We start from the raw sequence: 22,236 nt of genomic DNA, 5'->3' as shown, positions 1-22,236 counted from the left end.
ATAACCACATGCTGTCTTCCTTCTTCTCAGATCCTGCGAATATGCACCCGGTACACACCTGAGCAGGACACTATGACCTTTTCTGACGGCCTTACACTCAACCGAACCCAGATGCACAACGCGGGCTTCGGTCCACTCACCGACCTGGTCTTCACTTTTGCCAATCAACTGCTGCCTTTGGAGATGGACGACACAGAGACGGGTCTACTCAGCGCTATTTGTCTCATCTGTGAAGGTAAGGAGTGATGGGCACCTCAAGGAATGCATACTAGTGGAAGAGAGCAAGAGGCCCAAATGCAACCTACAAAAACAACAACTGCACTCTGTCCTTTCCGGATTGTGGCACCTCCACCTCGGGACTAGCAAATTCAAGTGGATGAATGAGAACTGCAGCTTGTGAATGGACACCTTGTAGTATCCGTCTGCTACCATTCTCTGTATGGCTGAGCTGGTGTCTGGAATGCCGAGAGTCACTGAGGTGATAGAATGTTGGTGTGTAGTGGAGGCGAGGAGACAGGGACGGTAGGAGGAAGGGTGGACGACTGACAGGACCTATGCTTTTGCTATAACTCAATGACTTTATATGACTTCTCCTCTGAGCATCTCCAAATACTTGTATGAAGACTCCATGTGAACATGTAAAGAAATCTGGAGGTAGTTGGGAACTATTTCTGGCAGAGTAGAAGGATGATGGCCCTGTGACCCTGGAGGACCAGTTTAGGGTTGCCCTATCTCAATTCTGCCGGCAAGCGATGTCAGCTCAAGCTGCTGGGCAGGAGTAGCTCAGTGAGGAGACTGGGCTAGGTCAGACAAGGAGCCGGCTGAGTGGAGTTATAAACTGAGGAGATGGTTCAAATCTTAAGGGAAATTCTAGGGAGACCTTGTTATAAGGACAGTACAGAGGAGATCATGCTGTTGAGACACTGGGATATCTCCTTACAGTAAGCCCATGGAGCTTGGACAATCATACATTTTGGTGAGCGTGTGGTAGGATTTTGCAAATAAATGGACAATGGCACAGACTGGGACATGCCTTGGAGGGCCCTGCGTGTGACCTGCATATAATATGGCACTCAGCGCATAGCGACCACAGGAGTTGATGCAAATGTGGTCAAGGAGTTAGACAGATGTCTTGTAACAATGAATAGCACCAAATGGGGACTTTCCTCTCTGGGGAGAGTCAGTCAGCGCTTTAAGAAGAGGTTCTGTTAACTTAGGGCCTTAGGACGCCTTCCTGCACAAAAACAATCATTGGAGGTGTTTTCCTCCTTGTATGCATGCTGCAGAATGCAGCACACATACAGGAAAAAAAGAGGAGAAATAAAGGTATTTCTCCTACACATTCCCAGGTTTACAAATCCTTGTAAATGGGTGTTGCTTGGGAAAGCCCACCGTAATGCCCATGAAATGTATCTTTGACGCAGGGTAAGACAACGCAGCGACTTGAGCTGCATTGCCTTACACAATATCTACAAGGCCACAAAAAGCCATGCAAAGTGGCTTTGCGTGGCCTTGTGGATATGAGCCTTCACTGCTGGTGCGTCAGAAAAGGTGCCTCACCGGTGGCTCAAACCTCTTGTAAATATGCCCTAAAGTGTCTTCTTTACCCTGGCACTCAGTCATGTTGGTTTAACCAGCTAGTGCAACTGGATGTGGGAGATGCTGGAAGAGCTCAGCTGCAGTCTTGTGTGCATGCTAATGGTGAATGTGTTGTCCTTGTGAGAATGTGCATGCTGCTGGTGGATGATGGAAAAGATATGAGTTTGTTGTGCTGTGTAGTTTAGTAATGTGAGTTGATGTCTGGGGATATCGTGTATGGGTATAGTTGTGATAACAGGTGGTTTTGTGTTGGAGTCTAGTTGGGGAATTTTGAGATGAGCTGATGTATGGTTATACTTTCCATTTGTGTTTTGTGTCTTGAATGTGTGGATTTAGGGATGATGGGGGTGGGGAAACCCATTGTCGGAGGAAGCCAGTGAGTTTTGTGTCCTGGCTATTGCTTGACTAAGTGTCCTGTATGCATAAATGTTGTGAGGTGTAATTTTGAGCATGCAGACATGGCGGCAGGGCTGCTTTTCCGTGGAGGTTGCAAGACTTGCACTCTTGGACTTTTGTGCACTGCTAGTCACAAATTAGATGTTGTCTTCTTTTTGTGTTTGACATGAGGTTTGGGGGAGCCTTATATTTTAACCTGTCACAGAATTCCTGTGACTGTTGTTTGTTGTCTTTGTGTGTCTGTGTGTATATTGGAGAGAATAACAGGTTGTTGCATGAATGTTTCAGCAAGACATGTTTGAGATTAAATGATTGCTAATAACCGTCCCTCTTCCTTATATGCAAGAGAAAGGCTGTTTTGTTGTGTGCAGGAGGGAGAGGTGGATAGCATCTTGTGTCCCCATTCTCTGCATCTCTGAGCTAGTGTCTGGAATGCTGAGAGTGAATGATGAAATTGAATGTTGGTGTGTGGTGTGGAGTGGAGGCCAGGTGACAGGGAGTAAGAGGGGGGATGGAGGCCCGATAGGACCTATCATCTGTTGCCATAATCAAAGGGCCTGCCATGAAATAAAGAAGTTACCTCCTACCTGAGTGGCTGCAGACCTTTGCATGAAGACCCTTCCCTCTAACATCAACACACTTGTCACCTGACGGTCCCCGAGGCAATGCTTACTTTGTGACAGTGGCTGAAGGTGAAGGGCACTGTCGCCCATTTTGGTGACTGGGGATTATTTTTCGTCATCAGGCTTTAACCCGGAGCGAGAGAAGGAAAGGTGACAATAGGAGAAGGAAGTGGCAGAGATATATAGGACAGCGAGAAAGGGAGAAACCAGGGATGGAAAATAATCTGCAAGAGTGAGATAAAGAGGCAGGGAGTGTCTGGTGGTGGATTAAAGAGGCCTGAGGTGGAATCAAGACTAGGCAGCGTTGGTATCTGGTACCCAGGCTTTAAGAACACAAGTGGAGGGCCTCTCTTCGTCAGAGCCCTGAATTTAATTTTGTACAAATGAGTTACTGTGCAGGGACACATGGAGGCTAGATCACTGACAAGCTAGTGCCTCTCAAAAAACAGTTATGACCGAAGAGTGGCTGCATCACGGGCTGAATGGGTGGCTGTGCCGCTCTCATGCACAGATTCTGTGGTTTAATACAGCGCAGAAAAGATTGGAGGACATCAGAGTACTTCACGTAACGAAACTGAGGTTAATAACATTGGGAACTAGCAATTACAGAGAAAAGTAAAAACACTGCACAGCATCTCTAAGATACAAAGACACACGGGCATATTTATGATGCCCCTAGCGTCACCTTGTGCCACATTTGTGTAATTATTTTTATGCAAATATGGAGTTAAGGTGCAATTTCCCACGTGCCATATTTACAAAGTGGCGCAGTGCAAGCATTGTGTTACTTTTTAAACACTGACGCCACATTATGCCTGTGCCAGGCATAATGTATGCCGGGGGGTGTTCCAACGTAGGGAGGCCCAGTAAAATGGCACAGTGAAATTTGCTAGATTTCACTGCGCCATTATTAGTGTCATTATTAACGCGCATAAGGCTGGCGCTAAGATGATGCTCCCATTGAAAAACAACGGGCCTCCGTGTGCTTTGCTGCATTTGCGCCATCATTTATGGCACTAATCCAGCAAAGCGCCACATTAGCGACATAAATTATGATGCTAATGTGGTCACGACCGCCAAGGTGCGCCATATTGTAAACACAGGGCACACATGGTGTTGTTAGGGGGCACAACGCGGCGCTAGAAAAGTGGCACACCATCAATGATGCACCACTTTTCCTTAAATATGCCCCTTAGAGTAATACAGAAAAAGAGCAAACGTTGCAGCAGTTGTACCAAATTAGCTACATGTAGTATTTGCAAACAATTCTTCAGGCAACACCTCAGCAGATAGCAAACATAAAGTAAGCTAAGCGTGTAACACCTGTCTCACGGGGCTTCGTCACAAAATAAGTGGACCCCAAATGAGGTAGACCCTAGAAGTGGACCAGTGTGGTGACTGGGACGGTGAAGGGTCAGCTGCGAAGAGGGAAAACAAAAGTGTGATGGCCGAAATGGTTGCATTAACCTCAGCCATTCGGTTGTAATAAGGGTCACATTCCAGTCCATCGTTTTTTGCCCACAATGCCACTGGAGTCAGGAACTAGACACATGCAGAGCTGTGAAGAGATAGTTGGATCAAGCATTGGAATCAACCTACAGGTGTTTAGAAGGGCGGGTACCGGCTTTAGAGCTGGCAGCAACTGGGCCCTGATTTATACTTTTTGGGGCAAAACTGCACTAACGCAGTTTTGCACCAAAACGTTTAGCACTGGCTTGCACCATTTCTGTGCACCAGCCGGGCACCATATTTATGGATTGGTGCAAAGGGTAGGCTAGTGTAAAAAATAAATTACACTAGTCGGGTGGGGCTGGCGGTATGGGAGAAGGGGGTTTTGCACCAAAAAATTACATTAGGCAGGTTAAAGTAAAAAAAAAAAAAAATGACTCTGACCTGCCTAACGTCATTTTCTGACGTGAAACCATCCATACCACATGACTCCTGTCTTAGAAAAGACAGGAGTCATGCCCACCACCCCAATGGCCAGCACAGGGGACCAGGGTCCCCTGGGCATGGCCATTGCACCCAGTGCCATGTAGGTGGGCCCATTTCAGGGCCTCCTATGGTACTTTAATAAATAAAATAAAATACTTACCTGTACTTACCTGGGATGGGGCCCCCCATCCTCCGCTGTCCCTCTGGTGTGGGTGGAGGTGTCCCTGGGGCCTGGGAAGGCACCTGTGGACTTATTCCATGGTGTTCTACCATGGAAATAGGTCCATAGGTCCCCTAACGCCTGACCTGACCCAGGCGTTAAAAACATGGGGCAAAGCAAGTTTTGCACCATTTTTTGACCCCTCCTCCCTCCTGTGCACCATTTTTGCACAGGAGTATAAATATGGCGTTAAGGCCATAGAGTCATTTTTTGCACGGGGACGCCTACCTTGCATCTCATTAAGGCAAGGCAGGTTTCCTCGTCCAAAAAATGATTTTAACTCCATAAATTTGGCGCTAGACGGGTATAGCGCCAAAGTATACATATGGAGTTAGTTTTGCAGCGAATTAGAGTTAATAATCAAAGGACGGTAATTCGGTGCAAACAGAGTACAAATATGTTCCCTGGTGCGATAAACTTTTTTGCCACCACCCTGCCTCCCCCTTCCCTCCACCTCCTCAGTGGACCTCCTACTCTGATTCCCTCACTACTTCTTGGCAAAAGTGTCCCCCCTCTCCATAACCTCTCACTCATAAACATTTCATTTGTGTTAAAGCGCAGGTAAAGGCTGGCTTTACTAATCCACTCAGCTATCCACATAAAATAAAGATCTTTCTTTGCAGCAGGCATATTAACCCTCTGCACTGCTTTACGGCGAGTCAAAACTGGCACTAGACAAAACACTGATCTCTGTCTCTAGCAGGAACATGAATCACAAGAGTTATCTTCACATTTTTATTGCTGCCTGAAAGCTGGAGGCACAGGGAACTTTGCAGCAGGTGCTTTTAAATTGTAAGTTATGCTAATCACAGCGCCCGCCCATGGAGGTCAGTGATCCCCCCACAACCCCCCTTCCAGGTCAGCGCCCAGTGCGGCCGCACCTGTCTAACTGCCCTAAAAGCATCCCTGGGTAGCAGGCACCACTAAGGGATTCCTTCCATTGGATGAGCGGGTTACCTCTTGAAAGGGTGGCAGGAAGGATGCTGTACCAGTGACAGCTAGAATCCTTGGTACTTGAGTCTGGGCCCTTCTTTTCACGCACAATCCGATTGAAGAAAGTCCGAAAGCTAACTGATAAGGTTTGTGGGGGGAGGATGCCTGCTCGCGCTGTGTCCTGCCCTCGCCTCCTAGGAGTGCGTCAGGATTTCGGTCTTTCTGTGCAGCCCTCGATTCCTCTAACCCTTCTGCCCTCTTTCCTCTCCTGCTGCCCTCCTTTTCTCCCTTCCCAGCCCTCCTGCCCCATCTCTCTCTCTCCACCTGGTCATCAGGTAACTACCCACAGCATTCTATCACTCCCCCAGGTGAGGTACCTGCATTTTGGGGACAACAACTCCATCCACAAGGCTTCTCTCTTAGTCTCTGTATCCTGACAGCTCTCTCCCTCACTGATTCCTCCCCCCGCCGCAGCGTTTTGAGGACTTCGTAGGCTGCATGTGTTTTACGACTAACTCATGTAACACACGGAGACATAAACGCGACAAAACAGCCCGGAGCGCCCTCTTGTGGTGAGCTAATGCACATGCCGCTTGATGTTCAAAGATGAACATAGCAGTTCAGTTGGGAGCTGGACTAAACTACGCATGTGTGTTACCACTTCGGTCTTGGTAATCGAAATGGTGGGGAGCCCTGCTCGGTCTTAATCTGGGCCCTTGACAATTGTTCTCCTGGGAGAAGAATGTGATGACGTATGTGTGTCAACGAGAGCCTGTTCTGAGGGAGAGGGGCTGGGTGGGAATGATTCCTTGCAGTGCTTTATTTAGGAAAAAAGTGCCAGGGCTCTTGTCAGGAAACCACTGCAGCTTGGACCACACATTACCCCTGTCACGCTGCCAAAGACAGTTACAACACGACTACAAACCATCACACGCCTATAAGTTTGACAACGTGGACTATTGCAGGCCCCCAAAGCTGTAAGAATGGCATGGGCAGCAGGAAATAATCATTTGAATGTATATTGAATTCATAATTAACTGTTGTTGTGGTTATCACTAAATTAGGCAGACAGCGCCACCTTCTAGCAGACATCACCAAAAGCGCTGTGTTCACAATTAAGTGCCGGTGCCGAGCACCAGTAACCACCAACTCAAATTAAGCACTGCTCCCTTGCCGTCATCATTCTGCTTAATGCCTCTTTCCATTGGCCTGTTCAAGCGTAATTCATGTTTTATTTTCTCACACCGCGGCACACCGCATCACACCGCATGGGGCACTGAGTCATTCCACTTCAGCGGCATTTTTCACCTGTGCTCAGCCACCTACAAGCTAATTAACTTCATTGCAAGGCGAGTGAGCTTAGGTCTGCTAGACTTCGCCTTTCTTTTCATGATTTTTAATTTTATTTCATCATGGGTCATTTATTGTGTGCTTAATTTTATTATTATTACTTTTTTTGCAAACATGCACTTCACCTCAAGACGTCAGCAATTTCACTTTTTGGGCCTGATTACAACTTTGGCAGAGGGGGTTAATCCATCCCAAATGTGACGGATATCCCGCCCGCCGTATTCCGACTCCATTATATCCTATGGAACTCGTAATACGGTGGGCAGGATATCCGTCACATTTGGGATGGATTAACCCCCTCCACCAAAGTTGTAATCGGGCCCTTTATGTCCTTTGAACTTTTAATGCCTATTGCAAATGTTTTTCATAAAAATTCAAGAGAAATGAGGACTTGCCCCGACCAGACCTATTGACTTTGCCCTTTGCTTGATTCTTAAACTCTCTCTTTGTTTACCTTGTAAGACGACTGTGGTACCCACTCCTGTCTTCTATTTGCCACTTGCCCCTGTTCCTCAGCATCTCTTCCACTCTACCCCTTCGCTGTCACTGACGCCTCCTCAGTTTTATCTGTATGCAAGCCACACTGCAGTGCTTACAGAACCCAACATTATGCAACCAAAAAGGGGATTGTTTTTTCAGGTTCCAGAATCAATTATTGCTATAATATGATTACATCACATGATCTTTGTCCCTGTAATGATAGTGCTGGAAACACATCAGTGGCCATGTTTCTGAGTCAGAGAAAATAGCTCTTTGACCTCTAATCCAGGCTACGTAATGGATAATAAATGTTGTGATTTAAGTAAGTCACTTTTGAATGGTGGCATCCAATGCAGAGAAAAGCAGTTTTCTGTACACAGTTCTGCATCTCTAACAATCCGGATTCTACAGAATATTCTGCAGTAAGAAGGCCAAATATGTTAACAGGTGGTGTGTCCAGTGACCATCTCGTGCACTGGTGCTCTACCGTGCATTTATAAGTGCTAATGGGGTGAAGTTGGTAGGTGATGTTTGTTAATAATAGTATCCACAGGAGAGAAGAGCACTGGCTGACGAGAACAATACAGCAGAAGGTGATGGGTGCAATGCTCGTAAAACTCTTAGCCACAGGTAATCACTTGGGCCACATTCCAGTCCTTAGTTTTTTGCCCACTGCACCATTCTAGACAAGGAGCAACCATATGCAAATCAGCCTTTGCCCTGATCCAATAGGAACAGTCCAGCCTGAACTTCCAGGCCACGCCCCCTCTGAACAGGAAGGGAGGCAACTCCAAACCGGTTTAAGCTTTCTGAATCTCACCAGTAAAGTGCAGTTTGGGTCCTAATGCACAGTGAGCTCTAGCAGTGGACGCACTTTGGACTGAGGGCTTGATTTAGAGTTTGGCAGACGGGTTACTCTGTCACAAATGTGACGGAGATCCCGTCCACCACATTATGATCTCCATAGGATATAATGGAATTGTAAAATGGCGGAAAAGATATCTGTCACGTTTGTGATGGAGTAACCCCTCCGCCAAACTCTAAATCACGGTGCCAGTCAAGAGATTGTAAAGAGGCAATGCTCCATGGGAGGGGCAAACAGAAGAGAGTGACAAGGAAAGCCAACCAATGGTAAGCAATGGGTGGCGCCAAGCCCCTCAATTGTCTTGGTAAGCTACAATATGCCTCACAACAGACAGTGCATCCCCTATCTAGTAGGCACACCATTAAAAAAGAACAAAAAGTGGTGTGGGGTGCTTGCAGATATGTTCCATGCTGGCAATTGTTTGGAGTCTCATTCCAGTCCATCATTGTTTTGTCCTCTTCACCACTCATGATGGTGAGCAACCTTGCTTCTTCCCAGTCCAGCCCAAACTCCAGGTGACGTTCACTCCTGCATGGTTCCAGTCAAATTGTGCTTCATCAGTGAGGTGCATCAAATTGTGTGGAACGGCAAGCGAGGGACCAATTTATGAATTTACCTGTTGCAGTTATGGTGTAGCATTAACGGAACAAAAGGTGATGGGTGGAATGCTTACACATGTCATGGTCACTGGGATGGAAAGCCACATTCTATTCCATTCCATTGGTATTTTGTCCACTGTAACACTCCAGATAGAACTTATAGAACTCAGGGGCATATTTATACTCTGTTTGCGCCGGAATTGCATAGTTTTTTTTTTACGCAATTCCGACGCAAAACTAACTCCATATTTATACTTTGGCGTTAGACGCGTCTAGCGCCAAAGTCCATGGAGTTGGTGTCATTTTTTAGCGTGGACACCTACTTTGCGTTAATGATATGCAAGGTAGGCGTTCCCGTCTAAAAAAGTGACTCCGAGGCATGTGCGCCTTATTTACATTCCCGGGCAAAAATGACGCCCGGGAGTGGGCGGGTAAAAAAAAATGACGTCCAGCCGCTTTTGCGTAGTTTTTTAGCGCCTGGTCAGGGCAGGCGTTAAGGGACCTGTGGGCTCGGAAGGAGCCCAGAGGTGCCCTCCCATGCCCCCAGGGACCCCCCCCTGTCACCCTTGCCCACCCCAGGAGGATGCCTAAGGATGGAGGGACCCATCCCAGGGAACATAAGGTAAGATCAGGTAAGTATTATTATTATTTTTTTTTGTGGCATAGGGGTGCCTGATTTGTGCCCCCCTACATGCCACTATGCCCAATGACCATGCCCAGAGGACAGAAGTCCCCTGGGCATGGCCATTGGGCAAATGGGCATGACTTCTGTCTTTGCTAAGACAGGAGTCATTACAATGGGGGTTGGGAGTCGAAAAAAATGGCGCAAATCGGGTTGAGGCGATAATTTTGCCTCAGCCTGACTTGCCCCATTTTTTGGCGCCCAAGCTCCATATTCCCCTACGCTGGCGCTGCCTGGTGTACGTCATTTTTTTTTACGCACACCAGGCAGCGCCGCCGGCTAACGTCATTGAATAAATACGGCGCCCGCATGGCACTTCAGAATGGTGTTAGATTTTTTGACGCACAACTGCGTTGGCGCAGTTGTGCGTCGAAAAGTATAAATATGGCCCTCAGTCTTTAACCTGCTCCAATAGGATCACTCCACCCTGAATGGCCAGGTCACGTTTCCTGTGAATAGGAAGGCAGGTAACTTCAAATCAGTTCCTTTTGACCTCATAGGATAAGTGTGACTTTGATCCTATAAGTGTAACTTTGATCCTAAGGCATGGAGAACATAGGACCTATAACTGGGGATATCCTTCGTACTTGGTGCATCACACTATGAAGTTTGCAAGCATCTCACTCAGTGTCTTTTGTTGTTTCAATGGAATTCAGATGCTTGTGTCTGCGGCACAAGTGTTCCTATAATGAACAGCCAAGTTGTCTAGTTGCCTTGCTCTCTCCATCCCAGTCTGGAAAGCATCCTTCTGCTTTGCGTTCCTCAAATTAGGAGAGAATGCTCTGAGGTAGGGCCTTCTTCGTCCTAACTCTAAGATTGTGAAGGAATTGCCTCTCTAGTTTAGAGAAATTGGCAACTATTTGATTTTTTAGGAGATTGTTAAAACCCCTTTATTCTATTGAAGATTTTGGGCCTTGGTCAGTGCCTGTTACTATGCTCTGGATGGCCTTTGCTGGTCAATCCCTTTGGACTTTAGCACCTTGAAGCCTTTCAGCATCTGAGTGCTTTAAAGTAATTCACTAAAATAATGAATAGAGTGAAAAAAAAAAAAAAGGCACACCAGCAAAAAACAAGTCATTGCTTTACAAATGCAAGAGGAGGAGCCTAGGAAGCAGGGTCAGTGTAGTGAAGCACAAAGTCTTGAATCCATGGTCAGCAGCCGTGAAGGATGCCGCAGGTTAGCAAGTGAAGATATAACATCCACAAAAGAGGCCGGTGGTGCTGTGCGTTGTCAAATCCGATGAGCAAAACTCAGTAAACAATTCAACCAACTGAAGATAGAGGAAGCGGACTGCTGAGATAACCGAGAAAGGGGCAACAGATAGAAAGAGGTTCCTTTCCCTACACCATAGCCATATTATTTAGGGTGTTCTTTCCCCATTTCCATTCCTGCAATATATGTACTCCTACCATTGTCAGGAGAAAAGACCTGCAAAGTCTGAATAGCCACAAATGTATGGGTGTGAGTCTTCATCTGTTTTTACGATGTGCCAACTAGATAGGGGATGCACTGTCTGTTGTGAGGCATATTGTAGCTTACCAAGATAATCGAGGGGCTTGGCGCCACCCATTGCTTACCATTGGTTGGCTTTCCTTGTCACTCTCTTCTGTTTGCCCCTCCCATGGAGCATTGGCTCTTTACAATCTCTTTGACTGGCAGCGCCGCTTCCACTGCTTGCTTTGCAAGCACTACTTATTTTGTTTGCAGAAAGCACCCCGTTAGAGAGTCTGTGTTTTTGAGCCATCTCCCCCTCACGTGCACCTCTCTCCCCTGCACCCCATGTTGCTTTATATTGCCCAATTGCATCTTCCCGCCACCTCTCTCTCTTGAAACTCAACCAAGTATTTCTCCCGCAGCTTCCCTCTCCCGTGCCCCAGTGTTGGTTTCCCCCAACCTCTGTGTGGCTTTCGTTCTGACCCTTCCTCCAGTTGCTTTCATGTTGCCTTCAACTATCCCCCCCATTGCTTTTGCGTCCCTTCCTGTGTTGCTTTGTTGTTTATGCACCACCCATCCTGTGCTGCTTTGCCATTCGCCCACACTCCCCAATGCTGCTCCCTCTCTTCCGCCCACCCACTTAAAAAAAAAAAAAAAAGAAACACCTGTGTCGTTTTGTAGGTGCACTGCTGCCCATCAGGGGTTTTGCAAGTTCCCCGGTAGATGGGTGTCAGCTTTATAAGCCGTTCTTAGTGTTTTTTGGGGAATGGCAGGAGGGTCTCTCACATAAGTACCAGACTCTGGAGCCCACATCCTCTCCTTGTCCCCTTCCCCTCCAAATACACCTCCATAGCTGCTAAGGCAGTGACGGCCTCAAAAGCTGCCCTCTCTTCTCGGCCCTCCCCCTCAAAAGACCATGGTGGGAGGGGCTGTAGATTAGAGAACAAGGAAATTCCACCATGCTGGCAGAAAATTCTATAAATCAGGCACTGAATTTTGCTTTCACAAATTGTTTTTTTTTTTTTAGGGCCAAGTCTGCAATAGCTTATATTGTAGCTTACTAAGAAAATTTAGGGGCTTGGAGCCCGTCATTGCTTACTATTGGTTGGCTTTTCTTGTCACTCTCTTCTGTTTGCCCCTCCCATGTAGCATTGCCTCTTTACAATCTCTTTGACTGGCATTGCCACTTCCACTGCTTGCTTTGCAAGCACTACTTATTTTGTTCGCGGAAAGTACTCCGTTAGAGTGTCTATGTTTTTGAGCCATCTCCCCCTCACATGCACCTCTGTTCCCTGCACCCCATGTTGCTCTCTATTGTCCAATTGCTTCTTCCCACCACCTCTCTCTTGGTGCTCAACCAAGTATTTCTCCCACAACTTCCCTCTCCCGTGCCCCAGTGTCGGTTTTCTTAACCTCTGTGTTGCTTTCGTTCCTATCCTCCCACCAGTTACCCGGGAGATTGGTGTCCACTTTATAAGCCTTTCTGAGTGTTTTTTAGGGAATGGCTGGAGGGTCTCTCACATAAGTACCAAACAATCTATCCCGCTCCAGTTCATGATAATCTGTCCCACTCCAATTCCTAATAATCTACCCCACTCCAATCTGCCCCACTCCCATCCAAAACAATCTGCCCCAGTCCAATCAAAACAATTTGCCCCACTGCTACTCAAAACAACCTGCCTTACTGCTAAACAGAACAATCTGCCCCACTTCAATCCAAAACAATCTGCCCCACTCCAGTCCAAAACAGCCTGCCCCACTCCAATCTGCCCCATTGGAATCCCAAACAATCTACCCTCTCCAATCCAAAACAATCTGCCCCTCTCAGGTCTGCCCCACTCCAATTCAAAAGAATATGCCCCCTCCAATCCAAAACAATCTGCCTCACTCCAATCTGCCCCACTCAATCCAAAACAATGTGCCCCACTCAGATCTGTCCTCACTCTAATCCAAAACAATCTGCACACCCCAATCCAAAATAATCTGCACACCCCAATCCAAAATAATCTGCACACCCCAATCCCTGCTCCAGTCCAAAACAATCTGCCACACCCCAATCCAAAATAATCTGCACACCCCAATCCAAAATAATCTGCACACTCCAATCCCTGCTCCAGTCCAAAACAATCTGCCACACCCCAATCCAAAATAATCTGCACACCCCAATCCCTGCTCCAGTCCAAAACAGTCTACCTCACTCCAATCCAAAACAACCTGCCCCACTCCAATCCCCACTCCAATCCAAAACAACCTGCCCCACTCCAATCCCCACTCCAATCCAAAACAACCTGCCCCACTCCAGTTTGCCCCACATCACTCCAAAACAATCTGCAGCACTCCAATTAAAAAAACAATCTGCCCCACTCTAATCCATCTGCCCAACTGCAGTCTGCCCACTCCAGACTGCCTGCTCCAGTCCAGTTCACCTCACTGCACTCCAATCCACCCCACTCCATCCCAATTCAACCTACTCCATCTCAATCCACCCCAATCCAATCCACACCAATCCAGCTCAATCCAATTTACCCCACTACAATCCACCACAATCCAACTCACTGCAGTCTAATCCACCCCACTGAAACCCACCCCAATCTGACCTAATCCACCCCATTCCAATCCAATCCACCCACCTCTATCCAGTCCACCCCACTCCAATCTACCTGAATCCTCCCCAGTCCAATCCAGTTCACCTTAATCCACCTCATTCCAAACCAATGCACCCCACACCACCTTAATCCACCCCACACCAATCCAATCCAATCCACCACACTCCACACCAATGTAATCCACCCCACTCCAATCTATCCCACTTTAGTCCAGTCCACCCCATCTCATTCCACCCCACTCTATTCCAATCCACCTTAATCCCCCAGTCCAATCCAGTGCACCTTAATCCACCTCATTCCAAACCAATACCCCCACACCACCTTAATCCATCCCATTTCATTCATGTCCACCTGACTCCAGTCCACCCCACTCCAGTCCACCTCTCAATCCAGGTCACCTCACTCCAATCCGCCTCAGTGCATTTCACCCACTCCAATCCACCCTACCATATCCCAGTCCAATCTAACCCACCTCAATCCAATATATCCCACTCCAATCCACCTCATCCGGTCCACCCCGTGCCATTTAAATCCACCTCACTCAAATCCACTCCATTCAACCCCACTAAATCTATCCCACACCAATCAACCTCACCGTACTCTACTCCAATCCACCCCACTCAACTCCGATCCACCCCACTCTACTCCAATCCTACCAACTCTACTTCAATCTACCCAACTCCACTCTACTCCAAACTACCTCACTCTGCCCCAATCCAATCCTCACCACACCATCCCTTGCATCCCCAAAACCACTGCCGGAGGACGATCTTTCACCTACACTGCAGCAAAGAGATGGAACAACCTCCCCCTGCACCTCAGATAAAGCCCATCGCTCGCCATCTTCAGGAAGAACCTCAAGAAGTGGCTCTTCGGATGAGGAGCCTCCCCCCAGTACCTTGATACCTTCATGGGTGAGTAGCTGCGCTTTACAAATACTGATTGATTGATTGACACCAGTTCAGTCCACCCCACTCCAAGCCATCCCACTCCAATGCAATTCACCTTAATCCATCCCACTCCAGTCAAGTACAGCCCACCTTAATCCACCCAACTCCTGTCCAATCTACCACAGTCCACTTCACTCCAAACCACATCAATCTAACCCACCCCAGCCCACACAGTCTAATCCACACCATTCCAATCTACACCAATCCAATCCACCCCACTCTACTCACTTCCAGTTCCATCCAATCCACCCTACTCCAAAAAATCCATTCTACTCCAATCCACCCGGCTCACTCCAATCCACCTCACCCATTCCAGTCCACCTCAACCCACTGCATTCCATTCCACCCAACCCTACTGCAGTCCAATCTACCCCACTCCATTCTACCCCAGTCCAGTCCACTCTACTCACTTCCAGTTCCCTCCAATCCAATCCACCCCACTCCAAAAAATCCATTCCACTCCAAGCCACCGACTCACTCAAATCCACTCCAGTCCATTCTATCTCACTACGCCCCACCTCACTCAATTCCATCCCAATCCAGTCCAACCCCAGCCACTCAATCCATTTCATCCACTCCTTTCCAATTAACCCAACTACAATCCACCCCACTCAATACACCCCACCTCAATGCAATCCACCCCACTCCAATCCAACCCACCCCTCTGCAATTAAATCTGCCCACCCCAATTCAATCCGGTCAACCCCAATCCAATCTACCCCACTCTACCCCTGTTCAGCCCACCCCCCAATGCAATCAACCCACTCAACTCCAATCCACCCCACTCCAGTTCTCTTCAATCCACTCCATTGCAGTCCAATTTCATCCACCCCACTCCAATTTATCCCACTCAAAACCACCAAAGGCCAGTCCACCCCATCCTAGTCCTATTCACTTCAATCAAATTCACCCACCCACCCCACTCCAATACACTTCACCCCATTTCAATCCACCTTACTCTACTCCACTCAAGCCCACTAGCTCAATCCACTTCACTCTAATCCACCCCAAAATACTTTCTGCCACTGAACCATTGAACTCTACTCTACTCAACTCTACGACATTCTACTCCCCCTACTCCAATCTACAACACTTCACTCCCCCACTCTACGACACTCCACACCACTATGTTTTAGCCATGCTGAACAGCAGCCTCATTAATATACAACATGGCACAACACATTACAAGAGCTATTGGCTTTGGCAAAGGCGACCTATTGGCTTTACCAATGCTTGTGTTTTTTTGCACTTAAGTTGAACCTAGATGCGCATCATCGTTCAAGTTCATGCCATATGTGCCTATTGGTTTTACATTCATCTTTAGTTCACTCCTGCCATCGTGTGGCGATTGGAGGTATTTCAGGACTCGAATCACTCCAGTACCCGAATCTACCTTTTCAAAATTAGTTCTGTAAATTGGGTTTCCACTGAAGCTGATCTTTTATGATTTCTTTTTCTTAGAAAGCCTGACATGGTTTTAATGATAAATTGATTACAGATCCTTTCATCGATTACCATACTGTAATATTTTCCTGTTCGCTTCTGTTTTGTGTTTGTTTAGCCTGTGGCACCAAAGTAGTCTGTAATCAATTCCAAAAATTTCCAATGCTTTCTACTGCTTTTAAAAGGTCGGGGGTGGGGTCTGAAGCAGAGTCGATTCACTTGGGCCTACACCACAGTCTACCAAACTATAAAAGCTATCAGCCTGGCTCCTGATTTCCCCATAAATGAGTCGCCCAAATAATGTCATATAGTGTCTAGAACACGTGCTAAAGCACTATGCTTCTGGGCCTGCCTCTGATACCGAAGACCTACCACCCTCAGTACTGTTGCTCATTCTCAGCCTGTCTCCCAGTGCCAGACTCTAGACACTATATCACACATTAGAGGCCTTCAGGGGCAGGCAGGGACATCTTAAGGATTTTACGGGCCCTTTTCGGAACAACGTTGAATTTATTTGGCCTCTTTGGCCAGATCACTGACAGTGCAGGGGCGCTTAATCAATGTATTCGTAGAGCGCGGATATTCACCCGTTAGGTCTCAAGGCGCAGGGGGGAGGGGGACAGAAGTGAAGGTCAAATGGGATCAGGTGAAGAGCCAAGTTTTGAGGTCCTTTCTGAATTGTGATAGAGTGGGAGATCTTCTGAGGTGGATGGGAAGGAAGTTCCAGCTCTTGGCGGCGTGGTGGGAGAAGGACCCTTCCTCCGGTTGTGGCCTTCCGGCCGCGTGGGACGGCGGCGAGGGCGAGGTCAGGGATTGTACCACGTGTAATACAGCTGCAGCTCGCTAATACTATTGCAATTATGCATGGGGCCAGTCCTGTTTCGATCTAAAATAAACTTTTTAAAGTAGATAGTGCATGATGGTAAAAAACACTCAACATTTCCCTGCCAAACCTTCCAAACAATCCCATGGATTACCAGTGTTAAAAATTAATTAAAGGAAAATGGTATTTAAAAAGATCAATGTTAAATACTCATCCAGGGTCATCAGTGCTGTCTGTACAACAGAGTTGCCTGAAAGACAAGGAACCTGGGCCAGTGCCCACACCTTAAAACGTCTCTGGGGGAAGGTGGCAACAACGCAAAATGCGTGGAGCTCTGTGTCCTTTAAATCCAGGCAGGTCTGGTGAGCGTGACCTCCAATGTGCAGCACTCAAGGGTACCGTGATGTGCCCTGAGGAGGAAGGCATGTTAAATATCAGGCACACAGCGGGGTAGATTTACAAACATTTTGTGCTGGGTTAGCATAACAAACGTGATGCTAACCAGCACAATTTTTTTTTTTTCCTAACTTACTTTCCAGTGCAAAAGTTCTAAAAGTAATGCAAAGCTGCGTGAAGCACTGCTTTGCGTTACTTAGCGTCAACGGGGCATGCAGCCACCCATGCCTTTTGAAGCAAAACCCTATCTACAAACAACAGTAGGCAGGGTTTAGCACCAGAAATTGATGCCATTTGAAAGGAGGTGTTAAAAGGAGATTTTATTTTTATTTCTCCTTTCTTTTCCAACGTTGCATGTGTGCTGCACCGTGCAGCCCATATACAAAGTAGGAAAAGTTTTAAAGTGTGTTTAAGTATAGTATTTTGTAGTGGAAGGTACCCTTGCAGTGCAAAACCTATACTAGACTCTTGCACACACACTTGCATTATGTCGCAAAGTTTTGTGTGTGTGGTGCACGGCAGCTAAAATCCACACCGGCGCTAGGGAGAAGGGAGGAGAGAGCCGTATCTCTGTAGAGATGACACTCTCCTGCCCCCTTCCTGTCACACAACAAATCATTTTTGGCTGCTGTGCTGCGTTCCGTGACTGTTTTGAAAATCTGGGCCAAAAGCTGATGTGAGGATGCTTGCAAGTAGCCTGAACTACTGCCAGTCACCCTGGGTACCATTCCAGCCCATCGCTGTTCAACACATTGATGAGGATAGGTCTGGGCATTGGCTAGATAAGTAAATGAGAGAGCACAATTAACAACAATGAGCTAAAGTTGCCGTATTATGTGAAAGGGAGACATGGCGCTGCTGCAGTCATCGTATCCACTGGTGCACTTTGGGCTGTCTTGTGGCGTCCATATCCCCTTGCTCCATAGTCCACGGGTGTGTGATATTTAGTATAGGGTTTGTACTGGAAAGGTACTATTACAGTACAAAATAATATGCTTACACATACTTTAAAGGTTTGTCACTTTGTATGTGTGTTGTGCAGTCTGAAGTTTTGAGAAAATTTAACTTTTCTCAAATATTATGCCTATCTCAAGGAAGTGTACATTTTTGGTGCAAAGCACTGTCTATCCTTTTTAGTACAAATGCTATAAACCATAGTTGGTTGTATGGGAATACCCATGCACCACCCCTTGATGCAAAGTAGGACTGGGCACTAATATGTTTTGTTTTAGATCCACTTTCCAGTGCAAATTAAAATTTACACTGGAAAGAAAATCCCAATTCAAGATCTTGTGCCAGTGTGTGTCACTTTTTGTGACACTGTGCCACAGCAAAGACTTGATAAATCTGGCCCAAAATATAGAATTGGTATGTAGGGAAAGATGTCAAACTTTCTGTTGTGAAACTGATTGCCACTTACATAGACTGCAATACATTTCAAACCACATTTTGCACATTGGTGCTCTAAAATGTATCTTTTAGTCTTGATTTGGGGATGCACAGAAGTGATAATAGTTCTGCTCCCATAAGCGCAATATTTTCATTGAAGGACTCTTTAGAAACAAGAGTGTCTTAGACGAGGGCACATTAGAAAGTTGAATCTCATAGGAGAGGTCTCCATGGAAAGCGGTGTCTGGAGGGAGCACAGTAGAAAGACTCCGAGGAGCTTTGGGTCATCTGAGTGAATGACGGATGGAGTTTCTCGGTTTGAACTGCACCCTCAGAGCAGCACAGGGTTTAACAAATGATCAAAGGGAAATGTACTATTCTAACTCCAGTCCTTGAATATTTGGAAAATTGGAAAAAGTGGAACTTTCCTCACTATGGGTCCAGAGGTTTTTTTTCACGATTCTAACCCCAGTCTTGGAATATTTTGGGGGAACTTAAAAATAAATACTGAAGTAATTTTAAAAAGGTTTGAAAAGTAGTAATTTACCATTAAATAAAGGGTTCTCTATAGGGCCCAGCTAAAGGGAGGAAAATATGCATACCGCAGAACACACACCACCTGACTGGGTATCTTAGGTCTGAAAAGTACATTGTTAAATAACGCCCATGAGATGAGGATTGCAAAAGTCAGTCATGCTGGACTTTCCCTTCCTGTTCAGTCAGTGCTGGCATTGTATTGCCACCAAACTCACTCCGTGCTGGGAAGATCCCAGTTTGTAAAATCCACCTTCATTGGCCACTATCAGATTTCCTAATTGTGGGCAGTATCACCAATGCTAGGTGGTGCTTTCGGTGAGTGAGTGAGTGTGAGTGAGAGAGAGAGAGTGTGAGAGTGAGAGAATGAGAATATATATATATATGTATAAATATATATATCTTGATCTTGTGGTTGGCATCTTGACCCTTGCGGACGTGGGCCAATCGGAGGCCAAACTTCCAAGCGTATGTTGACATTTGTCACCTGAAACTGGCACTGGACACACACGAACAGTCAGATTTGTTTGGTTTGAGGATAGCCTTGGGGGAGGGCTTGTGGCTTTGTTACAAGGAACCTACCATTCATGTATTCGACCTTCTTATCTGCAGACCGGCAAGACCTCGAGGAACCAACGAAGGTGGACAAACTCCAGGAGCCACTGCTGGAAGCACTGAAGCTCTACATCCGGAAGAGACGGCCCAGCAAGCCCCACATGTTCCCAAAGATCCTCATGAAGATCACGGATCTCCGCAGCATCAGCGCAAAAGGTACAGGCACCTGTTCGGAACAACCTAGGCCCTAGGGTCTCCTGGTTGGGTAGCTCTTATTCATAGTCCCAAGTGTAAAACTCATTCATAGACTCATCAACCATGGGTTTAGATATCTGGAGATGGGGGGCAGATTGGGTACCTTTTGGGCCATCCGTGTGTCTCCTTAGTCTCCAAACAGCAGCATCATGTCCCCCATCACTGCCCTTGCTCTTAAATTCTGGTCTTTAAGTGATTGTCTTATCTCTTCCTCCTCTAGGCCTTGTGCGGAAACCTAAGCATCCCTATTCACATCTGGCATGCCGCTCCCCTCTGGACTGCTGTAATCTACTTTTTAATATGTATTTTATGGCAACAAAACACTACCAAGGAAGTTAATGCTTTGGCAGCCACAGTATATTCGCATCAGGGCACACGTTGCACAGGGCGCCACCCGCTATACAGACTCAAAGTTTGATTATATGTGTGTATACATCAGTGAAGGTGTAGTAAACATTTAAAATAGGTTTATATAATTATTCTAAATTTTTAGGGACATTGCAGTTTATGTTTTTTTTTCCAGTGGTATCTATTTTACTCAATAGAAAAACTCAAACATCTTCCAGGGTAATTACAGCCCTGTAGATGGAGCGAGAAAGAATATACTCTCTTCTGGGTCATTGCCGGAGAGAAGTCATTGATGGCAAATCTTTGGTTCTGGTGGTGGCCAGGATGTCACCCTTGCAGCAACAGTGATGCACATTTAGTGGTGCTTTTGTGTTTTAATCCCAAAATGCCCACTAAACCCCTCCAATGCAGGCTTAAGATATGTTTCTCTAGGAAACAGAGTGCTTGTCTTCCAGGCCCACAGAGGGAACTGGTTTCCCAAGGGTAGCCCAGGTCCTCTTTGCTAAGGTTGTAAGAGCAGTTATGGGGGGAAATGTGAGGTGCAGCGTTTGGCAAAATACTGGAACAGCTGGAACAAAGACGACAATTGTCGAAAATAAAGAATTTTATAAAGACAAATGATTATTAACAAAACTTCAACAAAAATAATCAGAATTGGTTTTAAGAGAAAAAGTATGTTAAAAGTTAGTTATGCTCACAGGAAATCTTTGGCACCTTTTGCTACAGTGATATAAAAATATAGGCCCAGAAATAAAATGCAAGGTGTTCGGTGCCTCCCACTGAAGGTAAATGTTTGCACTAGGTTTGGTCGAGCAAAAACCAACAAGTTTCCTCTGGTAATGCTCTTTTTGGTGGGTGCTCTATCTAACCACACATTCATCACCTTGAAATTCTCCCCAGATAACTTTTCTCCACACACCGCTAGGGGGTGCCATGTTGCTCCACATTCTCTCAGTAGCACCCTGGAAGTGATTGAACCGAGCCATACGTAAGCGCCACGTCTAATGCAGACATTAGGGCCCATATTTATACTTTTTTTGCACCGCATTTGCGTAATTTTTTGATGCAGAAGTGGCGCAAACTTACTAAATATAATTGTATTTTGTAAGTGTGCGCCGCTTTTGCGTAAAAAAAAAAAAAGACGCAAATGCAGCACTAAAAAAAAGTATTAATATGGGCCTACGTTCTTATTTTTCCCTTTCTGCGCTCTCAGACACGGAGTGTGAACAATTGTTGGCACCAGTTTGCGGATTTCCAATTTGGGACATTTTTAGATGTTAAAAAGCAGCCGCTGCACAGAATGGGAAGGTCGTAGGCCAGTGAGAAGTCTGTGGTCAGATAGAGAATGCACTGGAAAGAGCATTACCGGAGGTAATTAAATGGTTCTTCTGCTACACACTTCTAATTGCAGATTCCTCACTTTAGAGTAAATACCAAAATAATACCTCCCTACGTGGAGCATTACTGGTGTGGGCTTCGACCAAAAAGTCCTGCAGGACCAAGCGGGTGAAATGCCCTTCCCAGCAGACCTTGCTTCCAAGGCATCGGAGCTTCTGAAAGCATGTACCATCAACACAGTGGTAGCAGACAAAGCCCTGGTAAAATGGGTTCTCAATTCTTCCGACAACTCCTTATTGGCCGATGTGTAGCAGATCTTAATGCAGAAGATCACCTACCTTAACAAGGTCCCCTTCTTCACAGCATTCCATTTTTAAGTCGAAGCCTAGCAAACAGAGCAGCTGTCTGGTTTGCTGAGGACATTCAGAAAGCTGTCCAAGTAATGCATTTCCCCGTTGCTTACCACTGATTTTGTAACTCAC

General features: G+C 46.4%; 1 protein-coding gene across 2 annotated transcripts in view; it reads left to right on the top strand.

Moving 5' to 3' along the window:
* The window catches only part of RARB (retinoic acid receptor beta), a 292,516-nt gene that overhangs the window by 255,723 nt on the left and 14,557 nt on the right, over nt 1-22,236 (top strand). For both annotated transcript variants that reach the window (XM_069212031.1, XM_069212030.1), the window contains exons 6-7: nt 31-235; nt 19,871-20,029. In XM_069212031.1, the coding sequence (XP_069068132.1) occupies nt 31-235; nt 19,871-20,029 (364 nt within the window). The remainder of the gene's footprint in view (nt 1-30; nt 236-19,870; nt 20,030-22,236) is intronic.

This window comes from Pleurodeles waltl, chromosome 10 (genome assembly GCF_031143425.1).
Source record: "Pleurodeles waltl isolate 20211129_DDA chromosome 10, aPleWal1.hap1.20221129, whole genome shotgun sequence".
In the NCBI taxonomy this organism is placed as follows: Eukaryota; Metazoa; Chordata; class Amphibia; order Caudata; family Salamandridae; genus Pleurodeles; species Pleurodeles waltl.
Note: the sequence above shows the minus strand (reverse complement) of the source record. Positions and strands in the feature narration are given on the sequence as shown.